Consider the following 11258-nt stretch of genomic DNA (forward strand, 5'->3'; position numbering starts at 1 on the left):
AAGAAGGTTCCAGGAGTAAAGGGCAGCAAGCGAGAAAGGATGAATTCAGGAGGGGGCAGTGGTAGTCCTACACTGTGACAGGAGACATTGACTACCAGAGCAGATGGTGCGAGTAGGAATGTAAGGAGAAAGAAGGTCAGATAAGTAAGGAGGGGCCAATCCATGGAGGGCTTTGAAAGTCAATAATAAAAGCTTGTACTGGATGCAGAAGGGGAAGGGGAGCCAATGAAGGGAGGATAAAAGAGGTGAAACATGGTCAAAGCAGCGAGCGGATGTGACAATACGGGCAGCTGAATACTGGACAGAGATTAAAGGATGGAGGTGTGAAAGAGGAAGCCCTATCAGAAGGAGGTTACAATAATCTAGTCGCGAAACCACTAGGGCATGGACCAGAGTCTTGGCAGTAGAGGCTGAGAGGAATGGACGGATCTTGGCAATGTTGTGGAGAAAGAATCTACAGGTCTTGGCGGTGGCCTGGATCTGGGGAATAAATGACAGAGAAGAGTCAAAAATGAAGCCAAGACTGCGGGCTTGATGAACTGGTTGAATAGAAGTGTCGTCGACAGAAACAGAAAAGGAATAGTGAAGGGTGGGTTTAGGTGGAAAGACGAGAAGCTCAGTCTTAGACATGTTGAGCTTCAAGCGCCAAAGCCGCATCCACTGAGAGATGGCAGTCAGACAAGAAGAAACTTGCTGTTCAAGCCTTGGGGAAAGGTCAGGGGTGGAGAGATACAGCTGAGTGTCGTCGGCGTACAGATGATAGGAGAAACCAAAAGAACTGATGAGTTTACCTAGAGACAGTGTGTATAGAGAGAACAGAAGGGGACCCAAGACAGAGCCCTGGGGAACTCCAACAGATAGGGCAACAGAGGCCGAAGTCTGACCACCCGTGACCATGTCACAAGCTTCTTCAGTGCTCTTTGTTTCTGAATGCAAATACTGCAAACCAGACTTAAAGTTCCAGCTTGCTTTCCAACAAATGTTGTTATGTGCCTTCAAGTCCTTTCTGACTTATGGTGACCCTAAGGCAAACCTTTCATTTGTTCTTTTGTTTTTTTGCAATATCTGTTCAGGGTTTTGGCTTTGGCTTCCTTTCCAACAATAGCAGGGTTTTATTTGTTTATTTATTTTTGCTAAACCTAACCTGGGCAGTAACAGCATGTCTAAAACTCTCCTTACATCACTCCTGAACAAATATTAAAATCTGTCAAACTGCTGACATACAGTAAACTATTTTCACCCTCTTGGGACCTTATTTCTTATATCCTTTATTATAAATCATCTTGTAGTAAAGAAAATACAAAAGAATTAGCAGAGATCCAAAATTACCAGGTATAAAAGCCAAACCCAGTGGAGCTTTCTGGGCAGGAAAACTCTGGATCTTTCCATTCCAAGATTTTATGCAGGATTTTGATACAACAAAATCCAAGCAGCTTTGATTAGAAATCCTAACCTTTTAGTTGAATCTAGTGAGAGCTTAGAGTAAGGTTAATATATGAAAGATAACAATAAATAACAAACAATATAGTTTATTATGCATTTATTCTCTGTTCAGGCAAGCACAAAACAGACAGCAACTTTTGTCAGATGCTTGAAAAAGTGTGTGCACACCATTTTCCATGTTGAATAAGGCTGCAGCAGCTATAGGACCACAGTATTAATGTCCCATGCAAGAAAAAATAGGCTTACCATTCTGCAACATAGGCTCCAGTCGTACATGGAGAGAGAAATCAGAAGTGCAAGTGGGTTCAGGAAAGGCAGAGGCACTAGGGACCATGCTGCAGACATACTAAGGCTAATGGAGTCCACCAAGGAACTCCAGGGAAAAAACAACATGTGCTTCCTAGACTACAGCAAAACCTTTGACTGCATAACTCAGGAAAGGCTGTGGAATGCTCTTAAAGACGTTACGGTCCTGATGAGAAATCTGTAATGACAAGAGGATACTGCCAGAACACTAGTATTAGTTACATATCCTCTTCAATTGGTTAATAACGCTTTCTCTCTCTATATATATCATATACAGTTGCATCTCCATTTTCGTGGACTTGAAGTCCGCATCCCTTGCCCATTCGCGGGCAGCAAACAGAGGGGGACAAAATGGGGTGTGTGTGCGCCACCATTCAAGCCAATGGTGCATGAATATAGGAGAATTTCCATTTTCATGGGGAGGGGGGTCCAGAAACAGATCCCCAACGAAAACAGAGGGGCAACTATATATATGTGTGTGTACATGCACACACACACGGACGCACACACATAATATCCTGCCTGCATATCTCTCCAGTCACATCCTCTCTTCTAACATACTTTTCTTCTCTATGTAAAGGGATCTTGTAGCACCTTTGAGACCCACTGAAAGAAAGGAATTGGCAGCAGGAGCTTTCCTAGACTACCCAAGGAAGTAGACTTTAGTCTAGGAAAGCTCCTGCTGCCAACTTCGTTCTTTCAGTGAGTCTCAAAGGTGTTACATCTCTCTACATCATCATTATCATCTCCAAATGCATCTGAGGAAATAGACTTAGATCTAGGAAAGCTCCTGCTGCCAACTTCTTTCTTTTCAGGATTGTTTCCCCTGAGTATTTGTATTTGAAGGAGGGGGGGATATTTAAAAATCCCAGCATGCCTTTCGCCGTTGCCAGAGGAAGGGCATGACTTCATTAGGTGGGGCTTAGCGTCACTGACGCCGTGCCCTTCTGCTGGCGCCTCCCGCTGAGCCAATGAACGAGTTCCATTCTATACGTCTATAAGGCAGCCTGTACCTGCTTGGGTTATGTATAAGGCGCGCGCATGCGCAAACAGCCCCCACCCTCTTTTCAAAAGGTCCGTGAAGCGCTTTAGAACTCTTCCACCCACAAGGGGAGGGGGCACAAAAGTAAGGAAAGTGCGCATGCGTACGAAGGCTCGGAATGGCCAAGGCTTCCAACTTCCGCCCTTAGTTCCTAACTCTAAATGGCCGTATGGTGGGGTTGCCATAGCAACCACCAAGCCGAGAGTCTCATGGGTGGCTGTTTACGGGCCTTTTTTTGTTCATCCGGCCTCCTTTAGAGGGCTGCGGTCAGAACCTGTGTCGGGTGAGTTAAAACAGGGTTTGATGACAAAAGGCTGCATCCGCACCGGAGAAATAACCCGGTTTGGTCCCGCTTTAACTGCCCTGGGCTCCATACTAGGGAATTCTGGGAATGGCTATTGGTTGTGGCACCATCTGGTGCCCAGGGCAGTTAAAGCGGGACCAAACCGGGTTATTTCTCCAGCGCGGATGCAGCGAAAGTGTGCTAAAAAAGAAGGGAAATGCTGTTAGGGAATGGCAGTGGAGGAAAACATATCCAGCAGCTCAAGAAATGTGATTTTCTCTCAAGGAGGAGTGTTAGTTCATCCACATGCTGTGGGACTGCAACTCCCATCTTCATAGCCAAAGGCAGAGTAGATGGGAGTTGTAGTTCAGCATCTGGCAACACACACACACACACACACACACAGACATATATATACAGTATACTGTACTGATCACGGATTTGGTTAATATGTTCTCTCTAGGAATATCTAGGTCCTCCAGTGCAACTCTGTCGTCAACTTTAACTAACAGTGGCAGTGAAAGCCCTAGAGATTCCTAGAGAGACCACTGCACAGGGCCTTTATAGCTCCTCCAGGGCAGTTCTGTGGCCAGTGTCTGTCGGACGTTGGCCAGAGTCGCACCGGAGGACCTAGAGGTCCCTAGAGAGGTATCCTCTCAGGGAAAACATGGTGTTTTTGTTATTTGTACTTTCCCCATATTCACGGGGGTCTTGTGCCCCTAACCCTAGCAGATGTGGAGGGATATGCGTATGTATAGGCTGCAAGGACTGCATACGTGAATAGACATTGTATTGTTATAGTGAGTAACCCAACATTAGGTGTATTTACCAAGAGATGGGTCCTCTTAATTCCAGTGGGTTGTTTCTGTGTCTTCAAGGCACACCAGACTTATGGCGACTCTTAAGGCAATGGGATCATGGGGTTTTCTTGGCAAGTTTCCTCAGAGGGATCTATTATTCTATGATTCTATGAGAGAGAACATATTAAGTCCGCGAATAATTACTCCTCAAAAGTTAAAGCCGCATATGTGAAGGGTTGACTGTATTTCCATTTTGGTTACCAAATGCATGTCTAGCATGCTGGGGGTAGCTGGTAAAGCAGACGTATATGTTCTCCTCTTTTCTCTCTGTGTTGTGGTTCATGCATGCTTAATAAGAGATTCTTGCATCAGCTGCGTTTACCTTGCCTTTGAGCCTGAGTAGGCACACACAACTATAATAGGCCAGCTAGAGCAGAATCCCTTTCTTTCTCAGATCAAGTTTTTATTGCATTGTTTATCGCAGACACATTGCTGCAGTTCAAGACTGAAAGTACGTGTTTTACAGCCCTCATTCATCGTCAACAATGTTGATCCTTAGTTTTTTGTGGGTTTTTCGGGCTATGCGGCCATGTTCTAGAAGAGTTTCTTCCTGATGTTTTGCCTTCATCTAAATGCAGGCAAAACGTCAAGAATAAACTCTTCTAGAACATGCCCACCTAGCCCCCAAAACCCACAAATGGCCATGAAAGCCTTCGACTTCACAATGTTGATCCTGCTAAAAACTTTCAGATAGATAGAATGTGTTAAAGAAGGGCTGGGCAGGCATAAAAAAGATTTTTGTAAAGAGAAGCTTCTTTTTCAGAGATGTGTTATCTCAGGTATGCCTGTATTATGTCTTTATTGAAACACATTTATAATTTGACCTATTTCCAAAGATTTTTAGATGTCACAGAACAAACATAAAAATCACAATTTAAATCACAACAGAATGATGCAGGGAGAGAGAAGACCTTTCCCTTTGTATGGTTTCATGAATGATTTCAGATGGGCTGGAGAAGAAGGTGGTTGGGCTGAATAGGATTTTGTTGACTAGGCATTGTACTCCTAGACCAGAAATTTCCATTTCAAAATCTACTGTAAAGTTCCAAGGCCTGGCAGTATAGATGTATTTTCATGATCCTGTTTTTTCCCTTGCTAGATTATTCACTTGTTTAATAAGTGGTATATAATTAAGCTTTCTTTATCTATTTATTTAAGGCTTTGATGGATATTACACGGGGAAGCCTGGATGAAATTTCAAGGCCAGCATCTAAATCAAGAATCAATCATGGAACCAAAGTTTTAAGTACCTCTTTAGAGGTCTTAACACCAGAGCCAGACCCGTTCAAGGTATTTATTAAACCCACAGTGCTTTCAAGGGTTTGTGCTTTGGGTCCACAAATTATTAGCCATTAATTCTGTATGATTGCTACTAATCCATACTTGTATGAGTGACTGGGACAGAGGGAGATCATGTCTTATTTGTGCTATTAGTCTCTCATGCTGATCAAAAAATACTCTTAATGGGACCAAAATAGAAAATAAAATGTCCCAGTTAGGGGGGTTTCTGATGCCAGATATCTTTTTCATAATTGGTCTAGGTGCACTAACTTCTTTCACCTCCTGTTGACACAGTGTTTGCAGTTCCATTTATCTCATCTGTGTAAAGCAATAACAGCACCAAGAAAGGTGAGCCTTAACTTGGTACTGCAGAAATGATGATTCATAGAATATAAGATGCTTAATGTATGTTCATGTTTTCCTTGTGAGTCCTTTTATATTAGAATAACTTTCATAACTTGATCTCTCTGTAGTCTTAGGTCAAGCTCTTGCATTTTTTTTTTTTAGTGTAGCAGAAATAAGCATTGGCATAGTTCTAAATCTGACAGCTGTACAACTGATTGAGCAGAGAGAGGGTCATGTTGTCTTGAATTCATCCTCTACAAGCCTGTAATAAATGCATCAGATTTTATGTTCTTCCAAAGTGCTATCAAACCCTTCATTTTATCTAGTGGAACTATGATATAGAATATATTAATGGGGTTTGAAATGATAATGAGACAACAGTTTTATACAAGAAGAGTGATAAGCTTGTTGAAACTCTCTCTTTGCACAATCATTTCTAGGTTGACTTTTACAGTGATCACACAGAAGATAAATCAATTTTTTCTCATGTGAATGCAGAGGAATGTGGAGTGATGGAACTGGAAAGCTCACAAGAAATATCTGAACAAAAAACTAACAGTGGTTTCCAGTTGGTGATACAAGATGAAAATCAGGTTGAAGGTATGAAAGTCTAATGTATGTATAATGCAAGCTCATGTATGTTTACTTAGAAGGAAGTGTGGTATTTGGTCAGATAGGCTGTCTGGTAAATAAGGATTGCATCTATACATAACTATATAAAAGCTGTTTTGAGTTCATGAGAAGTTATGTGAATGCTGAAATAACAAAGTAATTTTCATTGGATAAATTTATATTTTTAAAGTCAGAATTTTCTATTTTGGGATTGCTTCAATAATAATAATAATAATAATAATAATAATAATAATAATAATAATAATAGGGTTTATTTATATACCGCCCAGTCACTGGGAATCTGAGTGGTTTACAACAGAGGGGATAATAGACGGTTCCCTGCCCTCAGGCTTACAATCTAAAAGACACAACACAAAAGGAGAAGGGAATGGGGAGGGGGGAGGAGATCAGGACCAGCATTCCTCTCTTCCTCTGAGGCCTGGACCAAGGCAGATGGACCGGAAGGAGGGCTCTTCTTCTTCCAGGCAGGCCTGGTGGAGCTAGCCTGCCTCTCTCTCCCTCATTATGACTGTCTTAATGCACAAAGTAATTAAACTAGGGGGCACTTGAGATAAAACCTTCCCACCTTTTTCATGCTCAAACAGTTGGATAAGCTGTTAGTGTCTAGAAGATGAGTAAATTCACAAAATGAGATAAGTTGTTAATTGACTGAAAAGCATTTTACTTGGTAAGACTGTACTAAATTTTAATAGATAACTGGACTTGGTTGAAGATAAAGAAACTTAGTGTGACAGGTGGATGAGAAGGAGGTAGGCTTGGGGGGGAATGTATTCAGTGAGGCCTTGCTCCCAAGTAGAAATGAGACAATGTATAGAGAAAGTATTGGATGGAATCTCTGCAGTTACCACTCCTGTTTACATTGTGAGTGAATAGACAAGTAACAAGGGAGAAATAAGAGGCTGAGGGTAACAATGACTAGTAGATGGAGCTTTTTATGAAGCAGAATTCCCATGTTGTACACATGGATCTAAGTAAGTCCTGAGGATTGGAACCACATCTCATACTAAATTTTCTCTTCAAAAAAAGAATTTTCCAGAGTTTTCCCTCCCAGTTCCCCTTGCAGTGCATGCATACTTATACATAAAGTAAGGGGCGATACACATGGCCCCTGAAATGCTGCCCCTCTTTGCTGTGCCATGTTGCCGAAGCAACCAAACAGGGCGGCAACATGGTGCAGCAAAAAAGGAGCTGCCTAGAGCGGTTCCTTTTTGCGGGGCGATAAGGGCTGCAGCCCTTATGACACCGCTTCCGCCTAGAGGTGTGTGGGCACTCTGGCACCATTATGTGTGGACAGGGGCGCAGACTTGTGATGTGATGACACTGATATTAGGGCTCGGTGCATATAGATGCTGCACCGTAGTGAGCCCTAATTTTGGTGTCAGGGTGTCACAAAGCACCTATGTGTATCACCCCTAAGTTTCACTTTTTTTCAGTGGTGATTATTCCTCCGTAACTAGGACAGCTGCCACCATTGTTGTATTCATCACTAGTTGGACTGGTAGGTGGCCTGGTGAACCTGTGTTCATAAATTGTGTATTTATATATGATTGAGCTAATGTGAATTGAACTAAGAGTGCATATAATCACTGGTCAATATGCTTCATTGCCTGATAATTTAGACCAGTCTTACTCAATCTGTTGATTTAGAAATGTTGATAGTACAGCTTCCAGAAACCTAGCTGGGTAGGAGTTGTAGTTTGAAAACATCTGGAGCACACCACATTGGAAAATACATTATTGGAGAATTATTGCTAGCCATTGTGCACAATTGTCAGATAGCCTGGAAAATGAATAGTACTGTATAAACAATATTTTGCACAATGTTGTGTGTAATCTCTAAGTGATTTTGAAGAATGGAAGGGTTTGTGTCCTGCATATTATCACATACAGGGTTCAAGGGAACACGTGAATGAACTATGTTTGAAACCACATGTGTTTTGATTGTAATTTAGAGATAATGAAGGTTGACAAGGTTCAGTGTGATATCATCTGTTTATGCTGTTCAGAAAAGGGGCTGCTAGAGTTCCTTGGACAAAGCATGCAAATCTAATACTGTTTGTGTTTTATATATGTTGCCTGCCTTTTTGTTTCCAGGCCTGATCCAAAGTTCCGATACCCCTATTTAAATACCATAATAACCTGGGTCCTTGAGATTCCTCAAGGTTAATTCTTTTGAAATCATTATTAGATGGCCATCAGGAAGTCTATTTTATATTCCCCATCTGTCTTAAATTTGACATGTGGGCACCCTTGGTTGTATCAACTGTGGAATGCCCTTCTTTATATAGACCTAGCTGGTTGTGCCACTCTTTTTCCTTTGCTGGATGATGACAGTAGGACTTTTCTGATGGACTTTCAACAATAATGAAAACTGATTATTTGTAGGTTTGTGCCACTGATGCACATTTTGCTACTTTAGTTTTTTCCCTGGCTGTTTTGTTCGGTTTCTTTTTGCTTTGTTCTTTTTATGGTATATTTTAATGGGTTGATTCTGTTCTGATTCTGCTCTCTCTGTGAAAAAGGTGGAGAAAAACATTTTAATTGTGACTTGTGCTCCAGTTTCCACAATATTCAGAGGACAAACTAATCATTTTACTTCACTGGAAGGTTATTACCTCTTCTGGTGGAACCTTTAATTGCTGCTCAACATGTAGAAATGAAGTAATTGTTCTCATTATAGCACCTTTGTGATAGGAAAGTTTTACTGATTGAATTCTTGTACATTTAAAAAAAATTTAATAAGAAAACAAGAGTACTGTGAGGAAAAGATTTTTCTCAGAGCATATTAAAAGTTTGGGAAGGCACTAAATGAACCTTATGCACATATGATTGTTAAATGGCTTCTTTATATACTCATCACAGGACTACAAATTGTTCTTAACAAACAGTTCCTATGTAGTAATGTTACTTTTATGTTTGGTTCAAATCATAAAGGTATTATTAATTCCATGTTAATTTTCAGAGTATTCTTCAAGCTCAGAGGATTCGGAAAATGACTGTGCTAAAAATCAACTGTCCATTTGCAGCAATGCTCTCCCAAAAGTTAGCTAAATTACAGAATAGTACTTCTATATTTATTATTGAAATAATTTTTTATTCTGCTCTTTGGCTAAATAGACTCCTGGGGTAGCATACAGATCAAGTGCCCAAAAGACAATTCTTGTTCTCAGTTTTACCATCTAAATAACACAACACAAAATGATAAGGGGATGGAAGAGGGAAATGGAAAATGAGCAGACTTTGGGACTAGTTTTAATGTTGCAGGGTTCTTTTGATGATCACCCGAGATGGAAATTAGTTGATCATCATTCAGAAACTGGGCCCTGTGGGCCTTCCAGAAGTAGCCTAATAAAGTTTGCTGTTCTCATGCAAATCATGAAAGGTGAGACACTTGCTGTTCCACCAAGCAGCAGATGAGCTTCTTTCTGTTCCTCATTAGGCTATTGGTTCCAAAAGATGTGAAGGGGAAGGAAATGTGCACCCAGCTTGTGAGAACATCAATGGGTGGAAATGACAAAAAGAGTGGTTTATCTTGCTGTGTGCTTCTTCTGATGGATTAGAAACTCCTAATTACTGTATTCCTCTGTATAATTTGGCTTAATTTTGAGATTCTTCCATATACCATTATTTATCCCATACCACATGTAAGTAAGTGGAAGTAAGTATTTGTTTGCCTCATCAAGGACCTACATGAAAGATGTTACCACTTGTATTAGCTCTTCTGTCTTTTAAGATCAAGCTTGACATATACAAATGTAGACATGGAAGATGCTGGAATGAAAACACATTGGTGAAGGAAACTGTTACATTTCTGCAAGAGCTTATCTACACTGCTAGGAAACCCAGTATTCATCCTGTAGCAGCTGTGACCCAGACACACAACATTCTCAGGCAATGCAGGGCTTTTCTCTGAAAATCCAGAGAACAAAGAACTGCTTTCCACCTTGCATTCACCTGGAAAATCTAGATCAGTGGTGAAGGCATGGCCATGTGGCCAGAAATACTCAACAATATAGAACATGTGATTGTTGTAGGACTGCCTTTTTTAAACTGTTACTCCGATCTCACCATGGTGAATGTGGCATTATCAGAGTTGGTGCAGACTGGGAAACAGTCCTGCAGCTATGGGGTGAGTATGGGGTTTCCGACCGGTGTAGACAAACCCTAACTTAAATAGTTTTGAGAAAGTCAGATACAAGTCCAGTTACAGAGTTTGTAATACCGATAGTAATTAATCCTCACCGTAAAGCTTCAAAACACACCTATTTATAAATTGGGCCCAAAATAGACATGGTGTGGGATCGGTTGTTTTTTATTTTTAATCTCTGTTTATTGACTGGGATCTCTGCAACTTTTGTTTTTTACATTAGCAGAGGGACAGATGTTTTAAATAGTGTTTGGTTGCTCTGAGAGTAGGTGTAGTTCAGTCCTCTGTGTCTACTTGGAAGCAAACCACATTTAGTTTCATGGATTTATTCCCAGGATTATGTACTTATATCCTTAAGTAAAGGATTGCAGTTGTTCGTCTTGTGAATTTTCCTCATAGAAGACTTTCACACAGTTGCTGTTAACTATTGGGAAAAAATGAAGTACAGCATGTGTATCTGTTCCTCCTGCCTCAGAGATGAGCACATTTTTGCACCTTACCTTCTTAGAACATAGGTCTGATAGGTTATATTTAAGAAACATATTGACATAGCTTGAATGTTTGAAGCATAGTTAGTATAGCACAGGCACTGAGTGTTGATTTACTTCAGTTTTAATCCCCTCACATTATCACTTGGCTGTGTCATTTTCACATGTAGAAGCCCTTAGATGATACAGCCCTGCCTTTCCACTTGTTAACGGTATGTTACAAAAGAGGACTGCAGCTGAATTTTTAAAAGTTATATGGATTAATCATATGAGTTTTAGTAAATTGATAGTTTTAATACAGCAAATAGATGAAAGCAATATCTTTAAAACAAGAAGGTATTTTTGGGGTGAACACAACACATATACCAGGGGTAGGCAAACTTTTTGAGCCGGGGGCCGGGTTGCTGTCCCTCAGGCGACTGGGGGGGCT

At 40.9% G+C, this 11258-nt stretch overlaps 1 protein-coding gene across 4 annotated transcripts in view; it reads left to right on the forward strand.

The window, feature by feature from the left end:
* The first annotated feature begins 2864 nt into the window (after positions 1-2864).
* Positions 2865-11258, forward strand: part of FSIP1 (fibrous sheath interacting protein 1) — a 591530-nt gene continuing 583136 nt past the window's right edge. For 2 of the 4 annotated variants that reach the window (XR_006103617.1, XM_042464491.1), the window contains exons 1-3: positions 2865-3074; positions 5093-5224; positions 6001-6160. Coding sequence is in view for 2 of the 4 variants with exons in the window: in XM_042464491.1 (XP_042320425.1) it covers positions 5099-5224; positions 6001-6160 (286 nt within the window). In the remaining 2 variants the exon portion in view is untranslated. Of the gene's footprint in view, positions 3075-5092; positions 5225-6000; positions 6161-11258 lie in introns of those variants that run through there. The other 2 variants (XR_006103618.1, XM_042464501.1) reach the window with 2 other exon arrangements.

The sequence above is a fragment of the Sceloporus undulatus genome, chromosome 1, assembly GCF_019175285.1.
Source record: "Sceloporus undulatus isolate JIND9_A2432 ecotype Alabama chromosome 1, SceUnd_v1.1, whole genome shotgun sequence".
NCBI lineage: Eukaryota > Metazoa > Chordata > Lepidosauria > Squamata > Phrynosomatidae > Sceloporus > Sceloporus undulatus.